Genomic DNA, 17,360 nt, shown 5'->3' with positions numbered 1-17,360 from the left:
TTTGTTGCAACTCTCCTACTCCTACTCTCCTGCTACTCTATAATTAAATTCTATAAGTTTTTAATCAGTTACAATAGGACATTTAGAAGATTAATGAGGGAAGATGTTTTATCCCTATTCTTACAACCCTTCTTCTTGTGGATTTAATTATAATGCCTTACAGAATGGTTAAAGTAATCCTCTGATAATCCAACTAATGAGGCTCATTCTCTGATTTAGGAAAATCCCACCTGGCCATTGTCCAGAAGGTGAACAACGAGGGGGAAGGAGATCCTTTCTACGAAGTGTTGGGGTTGGTCACCCTGGAAGACGTCATAGAGGAGATTATCAAATCAGAAATTCTGGATGAATCCGACCTTTACAGTGAGTTTGCTTTTGTTTGTCTTCCTTTATCACTTTATACTAAATTTGTCTTAACTTTCAGTTTAAGTAACACTATTAAATCTTTGAAGTATTACTGTTCAACCTTTGGGATGAATACCTGACAAATGTCAGGTTTCTGTTAACTGAATGAAGTGTAAATTTCACACACGTGTAGATATCCATATTTAGTATACACATTCAGTAATGCGCATACACTCTTATATTGTACATATATTTATTCATATAATTCTCAGATTTACCAGTTCTTATACTTTGCCTGTTCTTATGTTATTGTATTTTTACACACCTCTGTTGCATGTGAAGCTTGCACACAAGAATTTCAGTCGCATGTACTGTACCAGTGTACCTGCACATGTGATGTGACAATAAAAGTGATTTGATCATTAATAAATGTTGCTTCTTCTGTTTTTGATTTTTTTTTGCTCTTCTTAGCTGATAATCGCACGAGGAAAAAGGTGGCACCCAACAAAAACAAGAGAGACTTCTCTGCCTTTAAACATGAGAGTGAATCTAAGGTGAAGATCTCTCCTCAGCTGCTGCTGGCTGCCCATCGTTTCCTGGCTACAGGTGAGAAAGGAAGTGTGGAAACAGGAAATGACACACATTCACTGTCAGTAATCGCAGTGTTACGTGTACTCAGTAGATTTATGGTAGGCTTCCTTCATTTTGATGGATGTGTTTCAAAAAAACCATCATAATGTAACTTTATTTTATTTTATCATATGAAATGCACAAAAAACACCTTTGGGATGTCGGTAAGTGAAGGATTCTGTCATGTGACCATCTGACAGGAAAGACAGGTCTATGCATGCAGTGATGAGTGATTTATTTACTTTTAGGATCTATTTAAGACCGATCAACATGTCTGCCTGTGCCTGCCATCAACTCTGGACAGACTCTAGCCAGCTGCATGTAATGCTACCAATGACACACATCTCTTGAGAAGTCGTAGGAATCTATCTGCTAAGTGTGTGTTAGCTGATATGAAGCAGTGGCTAACTGCATCTGGCAGTTAGCCACTGCTAGCATGACATAGCACTTCCTTCCCTGGCACACACTGTGGTATTCACGTCTGCTTTGTCTGGAGGCATAACGTCAGTGTCTGCTGACTTATGTTCACATTAATGATTCTTTCCCAGCAGATTTGAGAACATGTCTCTAATGCCTTTGTGCACTGCTGCATTCCTGCAGTATGACTGATGGTCGACAGACACATTTCAGACAGTAGAACGTGCATTATCACATAAATGCTTCCGTGTGGGTTTAAGGACTAATAACTGTTAGCTTCACCAGTCTTGACGACTTTGCTTTTTGGGTTTTTTTTTAAGGATATTAAAAGCCATTAATAGTAGACATAAAATTTAAAAGCTACACCTTTGATTTACGAAATCATTGAAAACACTGAATCCCAGCAACAGCAACAATACAGATGAACACTCTGACTAACTATGTAAACCATAGTGAAAGGAGGTTGTTTGCCTTTCCGATGATGAATTCCAACATTGGCAATATACAGTATGCCTCACTTCTCAGTGTGCAGTGACCATGGCTTTGTTTGCAGTTTGGGTGGGGAACAAAGCACTTACAGCTGAGCTCTGATTGCAACAGCCTGACGGTTGAGAAATCCATGTAAACCAAATATATTTCAACAGTTCTTCTTCTTTCTCATTTACTTAAAAAAAAAAAAAAAAAGGAATGCCAAAAAACAAACAAACAAGGACACCATGCATTAAACATCTCTGCAGCGTTTTTGCTCAATAAACACTTCAACCAAGTGTTTAGTTATCAAAACAATGTATTATTTTTATAAAACTTTATTTATTTTTCATTGAAAAAGTGTTTCAATTGTAGTTAATTCAACTATTCAAACGCTAACATTATTTTAAAAACAATCCTTTGACAAAAATGTGTCGCAAAAACAAATCTTATTAGATTGTTGGACCATGAACAAAATGTAATTATCAATTCGTCCTTACCTGAATAATCTTTAAACCTTACAGCTGTCACCAGGCGTTAAGAGCCACACATGGGTAACACAATAGTGTCATATTGTGTTTGTTTGTCTGCAGTTTCAGAATTGTTGATTTTCATTTAAGTACATCTGGATCCTTTAATTGAATAGTTGGTGGCCTACCTACTGACAACGTAACATATGATGCACCTTAAACTCAGCTTGAGTAACCTGTGTTTTCATTATGTTTATGCTGGACTGTAAATTATAGGTTGGCCTAACATGTGGATGAAATTAACCAACACTGTTTAATTTCATGTTTACTATTTTAAGAAATGCCTTGGTCTGTTTTGGTCAGACTATATACTTAAGAGTACTTACATTTAAAAAAAAAAAAAAGTGTCCTTTAGTCTTCACTAATAAATGGTGTAAAATATCTGTTGTTCTGCTTTTTCTCTTTCGGCAGAGGTGAGCTTGTTCAACCCATCTCAGATTTCAGACAAGGTGCTGCTGCGAATCCTGCGTCACCCCGATGTGATCCAGGAGATCAAGTTCAATGAGAACGATAAGCGGTCGTCCCATCACTACATCTACCAAAGGGGCAAGCCGGTCGACTACTTCATTCTCATCCTGCAGGTACTCAGTGATTCAGGGAAATACATGTGTATTTGACTCCTTTGTTGCTTCAGGCTAGATTTGGAAAAATGGTTGGTCCGAATCCAAAAATCTGTAGTTGCTCACTCTGCTGTCAGATATTTGCTTTGAACTCTTCATTGACAGCACAGCACCAGGATTTTTTTGCATTTTGTTTAGCTGTTGTGTCAGAAAGACCTTAGAAGTACCTGTTGCTGAAGGAAACTGTGGTGTTCTATATGACAAGAGTTTTATCAGCAGATAGCATTTGTTGAATGAAAATATTGTATATCTTTACTTGATTAACAATTAAATTAATTATTAATGATGATTAATTAAGCTAGCTGTTCATCTCTGTAGTTAGGCATAGAAGAAAAGATTTTTGCCCAAAGCTTTAAATATGCTTTTACCGTTTAACATTTAAGCAACATCTTCACATCAGTGGCGGGAAAAAGAAACTCAGCAGAGACATATGATTCGCTTACCTAGGCATAAGCTGCTACGTTCATGGCACACCTGCAGTAACAGGAGATGAAACATGAACCGCACAGTTGAAAACTTCAAATTTCTCCGATGCTTTTCGTCCAGATTTTTCATGAAATATTTCAGCCTGTGTTTCATGCTTCTATTTATCAAGAAAAGACTTGTTACTCTTGTGGCAAAAGGTATAGTAGTATAGGGAATGAAAAGAAATTTGCACCCAAAAGTACTGGGCCACACGCCTCTTACCAATAGCAATAGCAATTTGTGTTTTCAGTCTCATTGCCATAGATCTGTAAAATCAAGTACCTTTCCATTCAGTCTGCTTCAATTAACATTTGTTTCAATTCAAGCTTGGTACTGTAATAAGATGGCACTGTGGCAACAAGGGAGCTTGTGAAATTCCTACTCTCCTAAATAATTTATTGTTGACTTCAACTGGTGTGGTTCCAAAGTGGAAGCATTTAGGGACAGAGCAGGGTTGCCAAATGTTGAGGATTCATCATTTACACTGCAGAGTCTCAAACCTCCTCTGGTGTTAACATTAGCCCACATGCTTCATTTCTGGATTTCCTGTAGGTGTAATGTTTAGATGACTCTGTACTTTTATCCACAGTGGGAATGTGTTGCCATATTGCCGTCTGTAATTCAGTAGTAATTATAAATAGTGACCTAATAATCAGGTTTGATTGATTAAAAGGGTGAAAAGAAGATTTCACAGTGCAGTGACCTCGGACAGACAAGCGGTGCCGGTAGTAGGGCTGCATTGGGGTCCTAGACGACATGCATTATATGCCTGGAGGAACTGATTACATCACAAACTCGTTGCTGTCAGATTGCTTCAATACACCAATCCCAAAACTGACATAGACACAACCATTTTCATCTTGAAAACCACCTCCCTCTACACGTCCATACTGTAGCGCACAAAAAAGTAACTTGCCCTGATTTTGCACATCTGCTGCACTCTGTGTACATATAGACGTGCACTCAAATCCCAAAGGGTGGGAAAACTACGCTTCATTGTCTTAATGTCACTCTTTCACACACACATATTTCCCAGAGATCGTTTATGTCATTGTTCCCAAACAGTCATTAGCAGGGTTCACTAATCCGGAGATCTATTTCAGCTTTCTCCCCTCCATTCTCCTCTGTGAGATTTTCCCGGTGGGAGGCCGGATACTGTAGCTTTTGTGGACCCCACATGTGGAATAAGTCGGTGGCATTTACTGTAAGCATGCGGGGCTTACAATTTTCCACCTCTGGTTTCTGCATAGAAAGATACCACAGAAGCCTCTAACTAGGGACCAAGCAGTAATGCTGAACCCACAGTACACAGTACAGTACTTTTCTGATGTGTGCAAACACAAAACAGAGATTTGTGAAGTTTGATGGGTTGCCTCAAGTTACCAAAAAAAAAGAAAATCCAGGGATATGGATTTGGAAAGAGCTGAGATTACTTAACCTACAACATCCACACTAAAACATGGGCAGGTGCAAGCAAAAGAAAAAAAATGGCTTGCACTCGCCGGGGTTCCGCTTTAATTTATTTATTGCCCAAATAAGACTGCAACACATTGTGACACATCGGACTTTCCTGGCTCGATCCCTCATTAAGCAATACAGAGTACATAACACCAGATTCTATAGTTGATCCCATACACACTATATAAAAGCGGGACATAGGAGATCGCCCACCGATCTGTGTAGTCTCATTTTGAAGTCTTGAGCTGCCATAATGGTTTTCTAAAACCAGATGCAGCAAGCGAGAAGTTGGTCTGATTGAGAAACCAAGGATATTACGTGCTCATGTGGTCATGACTTGCCAGTCTCAGCGTAGGTCTGGCCTAAAGCATGCTGTGCTTTATTGTCCACTTTGCTCTAAATGGGACCAAAGTTTAGAAAATGAACATTGTGCTATACTAAATAAGACTTGCAACTAACATTTGAGACTTCAAACTCATGAGAATGTTTTACTGAGATTATAAAGCAAGTGAGAGACAGTCGTTTTCCCTTTTACAATCTGACATGTCTTTGCAACTTGAGAAGGATGTTAATACGATTCTGCATTTGTTTTGTTTTTTAAACCCCCCCCCCCCCCCCCCTTAAATAATGTGTGCCTTTTAGCTTGTTTCAGTCACAAGGCTGTAAAATAAAGTCAGTACCAGAAACTGCAGTTCCCTTAATGGCCACTTGAAGCGAGCCCTAAATGCGAGGTCCCATTGACTGCCATATTGAAATAGGTTGTCCATGAAGTTTGCTTTTGTGTGTAAAATTCTACTATTTTATTATTGTTCTTCAGCATTTCATACGACTCATTGACCAAGCCCACTCGCCTTAGCTGATAACCATCTTCTTATCCAAATATGGTCTTTTCTGACTTCAAAATGCAGAGTCCAAAGACGGTTTGGGACGTCTTTAGATAAGGGGAGAAATACTTTCAATAAATCTCTGCTTGTTTTCATAGATTGACTCACTGCACATACTTTGAACTGTATGTTTATATGCAGACGTAATTTTTTTTTTACTCTTATGTTTACATCAACATCCAGTGTGCGGTTGACTCGTGAGAATAAAAAAACCTCAGATATGATAATTCGCTGCACTTGTTCCACTCCTTTTATAGGGTCCACATGATTACTTTGCATATGTGTGTGTTTTCCTGGCAGTGATCCTTGCTGTCAGCAGACAGCCTATTTGTTTATGACCCGAGTGATTTATGCGTCTATAAAGATGCTTAGTGATTCTCACAAAACAGTCAGTATCGCAGCCCGAGTCCAACTTCTGTTGTGTTCGCAGGGTTCGCTCAGCTTTAGGAGATGTGCAGGCATCATCTGAACATTTTTAGATGGTGTTTTATTTCAAGTATAAATTTTCCTGTTATGTTTTGATGTTGTACAAGAGGTTTGATCATTTTATTTTTGAGAAATCTCTGTTATGCATTTGTTTCGTGGACAAACTAGTTTCTGAAGTGCTGTACACGCAGTACATTCCAGGGTAATTACATCACATCATTATTAGAGAGAAGCTCCTTCCTGTTGTGAACAAGAGATGGAAAAATGGAGTCCTGTGAGAATAAGAAATATTCCTACACTTAAAAGGAGGCAATCTTTGTGTGTGAGTGTGTGTGTGAGAGAGCGAGAGATGGAGCCTACACCATCGACACGTTAGGCTGGGGTTGAGCTTCTTGTTAGTTGACACTGACTCACACTGTTAAATCCCACTGAGGAAATGTTTGTGTGTGTGTGAGTCAATCAGTTTGCACAAACTGTTGGAGGAAACTGTTCAGTTTGACATCAGCAGTTCATTTTATGACAAACACATGCTTGCAAACCACTAAACACAAGAGGCTGGCAGGACATACTAGGCCTCGCACGTGAAAGCTCACAACCACAGTCTCCCTCTTACACACACACACACACACACACACACACACACACACACACACACACACACACACACACACACACACACACACCACAATCAATGTCAGGTGGTGCATGTGTGTGTATGTGTGTGGTTTGAGGCAGAGCCCCTGCAGGCTTTGTTATAAGTTATTAACAAACCGGTGACAGTGAATCCTCAGACCTCTGCAGGGGCTCTACTGAGCTTCACACAAACACAAATGCAACCTACACAGCAGGAAGGATCCTCAGACAGTGTGGGTCCTTATCACCTCAATGTGCCTCTGAATCTATTTTCCAGAGTTGTAATAGTCACACAGAATGGCATTTACCTTTCTTTGTGACTGCAACACACAATTCCATCCCTCCTGTAAGGGATGCCTTCTTGTTTGTGACTAGATGGCTGCAATATTGTTTATTGGTTTTCTCTCTTGTGGGAGACATTATGTTATCCCAGATAGGGCGGTTCGATATAACGATATATATCGGATGACGATATAAAAACATCTATTGTTTCATTTTACGCTATCGTTTGTTTCGTGGTGTCGCAAAATAAACTGTTTATGGCAATATTTTTTGATCATTTTGATGGTCGCTGTAGTGGCTATATTAATGTCCTAAAGTTCTCTCTTTCTCTTATATTTAATATAACCACAGTACAGATGGACAAGCGCCTGTTTTTATGCGTTGTCGTTAGCAACAACGACAGTAAAACCATCGCGTGTCCACTTGTTTAGTTTCCAGATAAACCTTTCACAATAAAGCTCAAGAGACTTTTCAAAATAAACTGAATCATGTGAACTAGTATGCAGAGTATTGACGGATGAGAAGCAAAAAAGACCGTCAGGTGCTAAAAAATAAACCTTAGACTCAAACGTTAGAACAGGCTTTTCCCCGCAGCACGCCGTGCAATAAATACTCACAAAGAAAACGGCGGCCTTTACAACTTATGTCTAAAAATATATATTTTCACGCTACTCCAGGTACACCACGCCCAGCTGGAAACACTTCACGCAAGTCGAGCTGCCTGAGATTCACAGAATTTACAGAAAATGTTAAATTTTTGTGATTTATATCTTGTTATCGGGACGATAGATGTCTTATATCTGGATATGAGATTTTGGTCATATCGCACAGCCCTAATCCCAGAGTGTAAAAGTAGGAGTGAGGGTGGAGATGGCAGCAATGATTTTCCTTGACTATAAGAAACAAAAGCAGGTAGTACAAAAATAAGAGCTAATTAGAAATAAACTGTTGATATACTTCATATTAGGTTTTAATAAATATTCTGCTCTACGAGGGTTGTCTCCTGTGGAACTGGCTCCAGATTTGGGTTCAGGAGGCCTCTCTATTTGAAGATTAGGCTTGAAACTTTCATTTTTGATTAAGCTTACAGTTAGAGCTGCATTGGGTGACTTCTGCCACCCAATGCAGCCACCCTCTGTTACACTGCTATAGACTTAGTTGCTGCGGGGCTTCCCCTGATTTCTGATAAAACGCTTCCGGTCGCCGTGTGTGTATCTGAAACTGCTTCTCTTTCCTGAACCTTAAATATGTCACAGCAGATGGCTGCCTTTCCCTGAGCCCCTCCTGTCTGTCCTCTAAGGTCCTCAAAATGTTTCTTTAGTGACATCAGGTCCTCATTTCAACTCTGTGCCAGGACATCCTCTCTCACCTTGCTCTCTTAAACCTCTTAACCTCTGCTGTCATACTTTCACTGACTCCTCCTTTCTTTTTGAAGTCCTGCTTCCTTGACACTGCCATTGCTATGCTTTGTCACTGAAGTGTTTAGCAGTCGCAGCACAACATAAATGATCATTCAAGTTCACAAAGATCGGTTTGATGCATAAGCTGTCGTTACTGACAAATATCACAGTGCTGATGAGTCCTAACGTGGCCGCTTGAACTTTGGCCAAGACCCACCTACAGTTCAGCAAAAACACACAACCAGAAAACACACCTTCGTTGAACTTTAAGCTGAATAGCTGAACAGCTCAAAGTTAGTTAGAAATGAGCACGAGATGTGTTGCTCTGAGGTTTATTACCACCCTCACCCAAATTGTGGTGTACTAACACATTGTGTTGTGGGTCTCTTTCTTCTGCAGTAAGGCCCATATGATGTGTATGTTTATGAATTATGGCCTGTGAGAGCTCCATGTAGTGACAATTGTTTCTGTTGTCCTTTTGGAAGGACAGGCTCCGTCTCTGAGACAAAGAGAAGTGTGTAACTGTTATAGGACACTTTTTTTTTTTTAAATTTTTCCTTTTTTCCTCTCAAGTATCACTCGTCAGTCATTCAGGAACTGTGTGTGAAGAAAATTTTAATCAAAGTGGTTTTCATGTATTTGGTGAAAGGACAAGGTGCTAAATATTAACTAGAAAACAAATGAACATAAAAATTAATCATTGTTAAAACGTCGCTTTTCACGAATACTGGATCAGACATTCTAAATTCTGAAGATTATTCCAAACTTTCCTTGAATGGTGATCTTCAGTGAAGTTCCTTTTAGCCTGAGATGGGCCTTAATTTTCAGCTAGTTGCTGGCTGAAAATGTACTAGCTGTTTGAAACTAATATTTAGGGGAGAAATATTCAAAGCCAATCTTTTCAGCCTTTTTTGCAGGTCTGCTAAATATACACGTGTTTTATGCATAATTCCTTCATCCACAGCTTGACCGCAATTTCCAGTTTGACTTCTACTAGATTTTTAAATAAAGGTTTAAATAATCGTTTGCTTCACACAGTAACATGGTCATTTTTTACAGTTTTGGTTATTTAAAAAAAGATGATCGGCATGAAAGTGTTTCTGTGCTACATTCATTTTTACAGTTAGACTCTTAAATGTTTCCCTTGTGTTTTAAAGCAGTGCACCTGCCTACTCCTTGAGCCTTTCTTAAGAGTCCTCGAGCAATGAAGGACGTCAGAAAGAAAACATTTTGTGCAACAGGGCAGATAAGACTGATTCACCTGTGTCAAAGAATTTGATTTATGGAAGTCCAGTGAGTATCAAGATATGTAAGAGATAAACACCAGAGAGAACATAGTTCCTAATAGTACAGAGTGCTCACAACAACATTTAAAGATTTTTTTTTTTTCTGGAAATATAATGTTACTGCTCTTAAAATGTATTCTCAGTGGTTTGATCACCACGAGGCTAGTGTCACTTATGGTTCTCACTCACTTTGTTTTGGGCAGACTAGAGCAGAAAGTCTGAGCTTTTATCTCATACAGGAGCTTAAGAGGGTTTCGTAATTAAGGTTTGAGACAGTTTTTACTGCAGATCTGACAGACTTTTAAGAAAGACTTTCTTCTCATATCCCAAATCTGAAAAAAATGACTTTGATACCTAATAAACCAGCACTGGTGGACGGCTAATGAAAGTGCTCTGCTTTCATGATGTTTTCATGTCATGACTGTGCTTTTGCTTAACGTCGGTCAGTGCAGATCCAGGAAAACGGGTCTGATCAGAGCACCGGCAGACTTTACACCTCTCGCGTTTGTCCTCTGCCTCCCTCTGTTTCTATTCTTTCTCTCCTCCCTCCCACGTTAACCTCCATTTAAATTAAACACCAACCGTCCAGCAGCGTGTGTGGCTTATGTCGCTCGGAGTCAAGCTTCAGCATGTTTCTATGTGTGTTTCTTTTTTGTTTGTTTGGTTTGGTTTTGTTTTTAGCATGCATATGTTTCAAGCTCACTATTTGACCTTTGCCAGTATTCACATACACACAGACATGACTAACATGCCAGGAGATGATTGACATCTTTCACAGCTCTGATATACTTGTAAGAGGCAAAACACTGGTGGCAGAGCAGGTTTAACAATTTCATTAGCAGTCATAGAAGGAAGTCTCGCTACTGTAAACCTTGTATACTTGTGGGGCAACGGTAGAGGAGTTGTTCGAGGGATGTCGAATCTTCCTGGTGGTTGTTTGTTTTCTTTTCTGCTTTGCCAGTAAAGGAGAACAGTTAGAGGAGGCTTGCAGCGAATGTCTGCTCGTCTTTCAGTAGCGGGTTGTCCTTGATTAAGGCATTCGACCTCCGATTACTCTGCAGGAGCCTGTGGGTGCAGTGAGCAGGTGTGAATGATTCTAACCAGACAAATTTGGACCAAGACATTTTGCCAAAGGGAGTCGTGCCAAGTCAACGTAGCCTTCAAAATAAAGCTAAAATGAAAATTCGCCCACTGAGAGGAAGGATTGTCCTGATTTGGGAAATGTAGTTTGATTTTGCCCCCATCCACCCAAAACATGTTCTTGAAATACAAATTTAATCTAAAAGGTCAAATAGCATTACATGTTAATGTTGGCTTGTAAACTGTAGCATGCAGCCATGTGGGAGTATCCAGGACAAGCCTGAAGGTGTGACTGTACCTGAATACCAGTCACCAAAACATGTTTAACATTTGCACAGCCATTTGATCTGACTTTTGACTTCTCCCTTATTCACAAGGAGTCGCCACAGCAGGTAGTGCTGCATATTTAATTCTCTGCTAATGCAGCCCTAAATGGATTCATGTCTCCTCCTGGGATCGAACACGTGATCTTTCATTTGTTAGATGCACTAGTGCAAAACTATAATTTGTAGGTTTTTTTTTAATCACAACTCTCACTGGAATACACTCAGACAGGTCACTGTCAGGACACCCCCACTTCAAATACAAATACATTTTCTTTAAATGAAACTTTACCAACACCCTCATTCAGTATATAGAATAAGCTTAAAGCAAATAAAACATAATGATTCAAATAACCGTTACAACTGCTGCTTGTCTTTGGCATCCATGAATCGTCCTTCGCGGTCTACGTGGGCCTTTGATGAGCGAATAGGTCGGAAGTGCAAAGCTGTGAAATGGGACGGTCTAGCCTTCAGATTTGCGTCACCAGCTGTGTCTGTGGACTTTAATAAACTCAGCCGTCTGCTCCTTGCTCCGTAATATATAACAGGACACTGGAGCAAATTCTCGACCATCTCGCACTTCTGTTTAATCAGTTTTCTGTTTGACGTTTATTCAGCTGTGCGAAAACTATCACCGTCATCTCTTTGTGCTCAAATCTGCTAATCTGCTGGCACTATTTGCAGTTATCCCCAGTAGGGTGATAATTGGTTCACTTTTGTATGACATATGATGGCGTGATGGTTAAAAGCTACACTTCAGAAAAGCGTCTGCCAATTAAAAAGTCGCACATTGTCTCTGGGATGGGGAAAGGATAAAAATGCTGTGCAGTTTCAGATAAAGAGGAACCTCGAGGCACCCTGTGCTGCAGTTAGCAAGCAAACAAAGTGTCAAATAATTAATCACCTGACAGGTCAGCAGATGATTGGTCATTGTTTATTGTCCTTTAGATGTTACCCCCTCTGCACCCTCAGTTCGTCAGCTCGCTGTATAACACACAGTTTCACAGGAATACACATCAGCACCATATGTAACGAATTTAACCCAGTTAACCTCAAATCGTGTGTGTGTGTGTGTGTGTGTGTGTGTGTGTGTGTGTGTGTGTGTGTGTGTGTGTGTGTGTGTGTCTTACTGTTACTGTTTTCTTTCACTCTTTCTCTCATCTGTGTTTATGTTAATCAGCATTTTTATCCATTCAATCACCAGATTAATCATTTAATTATTTGCAGATCAAATAAAGAATTGGCACAGCAATGATGAAATAGTCTTTTTTTTTGAGAGCAAACAGAGTATTTTAGGAAGAGCGAGACCTCAAAAAGGTAAACAAGACTAAATATGGATACACGAATCAGGTTGTATGTGGTTGGTGTCCTAATTGTTTCTAGAGTGTTAGGCTGTGGTGTAGATTTCTGTTCTGATCACTTTTGACATCAGTTGTGAAATGCTTCAGACCGATGTTGTAAGTTTAATTCACCAGAGAGTTTGCGATCGAAACCGCCCACCTGCTAACTCCAGTGACGGATACACTCTCTCTCCCTCTCATCTCTTGTAACAACAAAGCCAGGTTTCTAAATTGGCACGCGCCCTAAAATAGCACAATGGATGGTTATATCAGACTAATTGTGTTTGTTGGCTGCTCGTGGTGAACCAGGAGGTCTTAAAGGGAAATCCACAGATAATTAAGTTAAAACAATCATTTCTGATTGTTAAGTTTTTATGATTTTGATTGCTGAGTTATTAATCTGTGTCTGCAGGTTTTACATGCTGATGATATGCATTTCTATCCACATAAATCCTTAATAAACTCCTGAAACATGAATGCAAACCTGCATTTTTAGAGCAGTGCTTACCTTCTGTTTTTGGTAAAGTTGACACTTTATTAATGTCATTTCAACATTAAACTGAAATATTAGCCAAAGACATAAAATATTTTATGGCTGCTGTGTTTGGAAGCTTTAAAATCTGCACAAAAATTCCAAATTAGGTTTAATCAACACTTAACAGCAAGCTCATTCAGATGTTAGAATTTAAGTCCTAAGCTAATTGTCCTGCTGTATTTGTCACTGCTGTAAGCACGGCCCACCCTCTGTCCTGTGCCCATCTCCTTCTTTTGTTGTCCTTTTATTTTACCACCTGTTATGTTTTCATCAGCTCAGTCCATTTGCAGCGGGGTGGGAGGATGGAGTGAAGGAGGGATGGCAGCATGGATTAACTGTGCTGTGTTGTTGCTGCAGTTCACACATTCCAGCAGGACGATCCGGGCCAACAGCCTCCAACACAGAGGCCTCCTTAACCCCCTTCTGTCCTGTCCTCTGTCCTCTTATCCCTCCATCTCCCTCTGTGTGCCCCTAATCTCTCTTCCATATCTCTTTACAAAGAAACTTGTGCTACTCTAACTCCCCTTTCTCTCCATTGCATCACATCCTCCCTCTGCAGACAGCAGCACTGCCAGATGTGTATCATGTTTCACAGTGTTTATTGATGTCTGATCAAGCCCAGAGTAAACCTATTTCTTCCCACAAGTGATGCAAAACATCTCCCGAGTATGGTCACTAATAACTGCTATACGGTTTTTTCACCTGCTATTGCACCGCCCTCTAGAGGCCAATTTGTATAATTTCACAGAAAAGAAAAGAAAGGTCAGGGCTGCTCAGCAGAAATTATGATCTTCCAGTGCTTTAGGACTTAATTAGGGGAAAGGATTGACTGATTTAACAGAAAGTAAATCAGTATCTCCAGTAATATTTTTAATCAAAATGACCAAACATAGCCAGTGAGTCTGTTTTTAAATATCAGGAATTCGTCCTTTTTATTGTCATACATGATGGCAAACTGGATAAGGCTTTGAAATACTTGATGGACAAAATCAAAGTAAATTTTTTATTTTTATTTTTAAGGTGCGCCACACACACACCACTGCTGTGTTGTTATATAACCGACACTGGGGTTAGCGTCTTACCCAAGGACACTACAGCATATGCAGGGACTTCAAATTCAAATTTTATTTGTCACATACGCAGTCATACACAGTACTATATGCAGTGAAAATACGATAACAGTGACTTGTTAGCCTGTGATTAGCGAGAACAGGAATAATAGGAAATAAATAAATGCCTTTTAAATAAAAACTCTCTCTCCTTCTCTTTCACACATATGTTTAATCAGTTTGCTGAAAGTTTAGTTCTGTCGTGAGGATATGACCTTGTCTAATACGCACAGCCCCAAAGGATTCACTACAGAACATTTACATGCCTCAAGTCATGAGGCAATTTTAGAGCCACGTTATGTTTCGCTGCATTTATGTCAAAATGAGTAAGGTCTTTTGTATTATTTTGGCATAGAAACATTAGCTTCAGATTAAATGGATAGCTGGAATCTAAGAACATAAATGTTCCGAAATGCTGCGGTCATTTAAATAGAAATAGATATTTTAAATCATCTATTATGTCTGCCTTAATTTTTCATTGGTTCTGAAATATTGCATGTGGCTCAGCACAAGGCTTGAGGATGAGTTTTCAGAGTAAATCCACATGAACAGTTGCAGCCTTAACTGTTAAAAAACATAAACGTCTGTCTTGATTTTGCAGGGTCGAGTGGAGGTGGAGGCTGGAAATGAGAACATGAAGTTTGAGACCGGACCTTTCTCATACTATGGTATCATGGCACTCAGTGCTCCCACACTGGGTGAGTCCAGAACACATTACTGTATTTCACACACACACAAAGAGCATTACACCAATATCTCAGCTGGTACAGACGGACAGCTTTGCAACATTATTATGTGGCCCAGGATTTCTTTTTAGTGCCACACAGCATGTTGCTTATCATATGTAGTATATGATAAGCAAATTAAATACATTTAACAGCTGACTACGTAAAGTTCTATTAGTTAGTAGTATTAGTATTAGTTAAATAGCAAGAAGGAACCACTACAGAGCAAAGTGTAAACATTTACAGGGACAAAAAAGAAAAAGCATCTAAAAGTACACAAAAGTACACAGCACTCTTCTTTGGCCTGTCCCCCAGGTTCCTGAAATTCAGTCTTGTTTTTAAAAAAAACAAAAAACAAAACATACATATCACCAGTCAGATTCCTGCACTTTATTCCCACCTTGGAGAGGAATTAGAAGTCTTCCAGCTCCACCTGGTGCACAGTTTAAAACATTACAGTTGGCAACTTCAAAGGGCTTGTAAAATACAGTCTGGTGGCAAATTAAAGGAAAAAAATAAACCCGTGAAACTAGAGCGAGGAGAGCTTTTTGGTACCGTGTTTTGTGTTACTGCAAATCACTGACCTTTAACTTACATTGAAACATTTTTAGCTTGATGGGAGTGGTGTCTTCCAGAATCATAGCACCACCAACATCAGGACACTAGAGGTCACTGAATGTTTTGAGTATGAAAATGATCTCAACCAGTGAATCACCTGCAGGTCCCATACGTTAGACAGCAGTCTAAGGGATGCACCAATGTGTGCTGATACCAGTGTTTAAACATCACACCTTGACCAGTGTTGAATGTTATTCCCACGTGACTTTAAGCTCTTTACCGCACAATACTTAAACATAAACAAGCACAACTGATTCAGTAACAGATAAATATGATGGGCTCTCTCATTTGCAGATACCGACTGATATATCAATAAATATGGTGAATATTGGCCAATAACAATATTCTATTGACATTTGGTGCCTCTGGAATCTGTGCCGAAGTCCAGTGAAACTGATCTGGATGCATGAACACAGTTTAAATTGTTTATTATTCAAAAAAAATTAATGTTATTAAAATTGTTGGCTGGCAGGAGGGAACGTGCAAAGCAGCTTGTCAACCATCATGTGTCACAACAGGAAACTGTACGTGTGCGAGTTTCTATTACTGCTTTTTTTCATGCACACAGTCACAAACGTTTTGTGCTTGAGACATTTTCATCGGATTCACATAATTTGTTCATAAACACTTGGTGCACCTCATAGTAACTTATTACATGTTTCATATTTGAAAAACAAATCTGAAAACTCGCTGTTTGTCATACGTGAACTGCTGGTAAATTAGAAGTAACCATAGGTCACGTACTTCATGTAGCTTAAGCGTTACAAACATGTAATGCACGCTCAGGTTTCTCACATCCCTTTAACAAGAACTATGTCTTCATTGTACCATGTGTTTCTGCACGTATTCAGCATTAAAAAAAATAATGTTCTGGGTTCACGGAGGCCATGGGATATCACATGTATCTGAAAGGAGAAATGACTGCAACAGTGATTGTGAAACAGCTTTGTTGATGACTTTTTTTTTTTTTGCCTGTCACGTTTGGCTATTTTGCCATCAGAATTATTGTCTAAAGGCGAAGAAAGATGCCCAACGGATTTACTTTACCAAATGGACCATCCCAGCCTTGCTGTAATGGTCTATTTGATTCACCTTTTATTGTTTATTTTATTTTATTTTCACTTGTTAAATACGGGACCGACTTGACTGGGGAAAAGAAAGGGAAAGAAAAACAGCAGGGAAGAGGGACGGGGATAAAGGGCAAAAAACAAAAACCAACAAAATAAGCAGACAAAAAATACATATATCAATCACCTGGATCACCTGTTGAGAAAGAAAAAAGAGAAAACAAGCAGGAGAAAAAGAGAGCAATACAATAAACAACATCACGATGATCTATGGGAATATAACAGTAAATACTAAATATTAAACATTATTGTGCAGCACGTAAGATCGACAGCGCACAGTGTGCTGTGAGGTAGGAGCCAAAAAGGGTGTAGTTTGTGTGTGTGTGTGAGCATCCGTGTGTACACCTGTGAGCATGAGCGCGCCACAGCCCCATCCTCCGGGGCATGAAGCAGATATGGAGGAGATCAAGACTCCAGACATCCAGAGGCCCCCAGAACACAAGAGACCAAGGAAGACCAACAGAGGGGCAGCCGCGCCACTGTCCCAGAAAGAGCTGAGGAGAGCCCCAGACCCAGGTAGTGTTACCCTTTTCCCTGGGGTGGAGAGAAGCAGACTGCCCCGGCTCGGCAGCAGCGGGGAGGCCCCACTTTCCAGACCCCGATCGGGCGGCCATCTCCTCCTCCTAGCCCCCCTGCTCCGACAGGCCGCAGAGAACGGG

At 39.9% G+C, this 17,360-nt stretch overlaps 1 protein-coding gene across 2 annotated transcripts in view; it reads left to right on the top strand.

The window, feature by feature from the left end:
- Window positions 1-17,360, top strand: part of cnnm4b (cyclin and CBS domain divalent metal cation transport mediator 4b) — a 48,710-nt gene that overhangs the window by 18,522 nt on the left and 12,828 nt on the right. For both annotated transcript variants that reach the window (XM_085476275.1, XM_085476274.1), the window contains exons 2-5: window positions 220-363; window positions 817-951; window positions 2,802-2,971; window positions 14,833-14,929. In XM_085476275.1, the coding sequence (XP_085332401.1) occupies window positions 220-363; window positions 817-951; window positions 2,802-2,971; window positions 14,833-14,929 (546 nt within the window). The remainder of the gene's footprint in view (window positions 1-219; window positions 364-816; window positions 952-2,801; window positions 2,972-14,832; window positions 14,930-17,360) is intronic.

The sequence above is a fragment of the Copadichromis virginalis genome, linkage group LG12 (assembly GCF_057382275.1).
Source record: "Copadichromis virginalis isolate Kocher_CV1m ecotype Utaka linkage group LG12, C_Virginalis_male_GT1.1, whole genome shotgun sequence".
Classification (NCBI taxonomy): domain Eukaryota; kingdom Metazoa; phylum Chordata; class Actinopteri; order Cichliformes; family Cichlidae; genus Copadichromis; species Copadichromis virginalis.
Note: the sequence above shows the minus strand (reverse complement) of the source record. Positions and strands in the feature narration are given on the sequence as shown.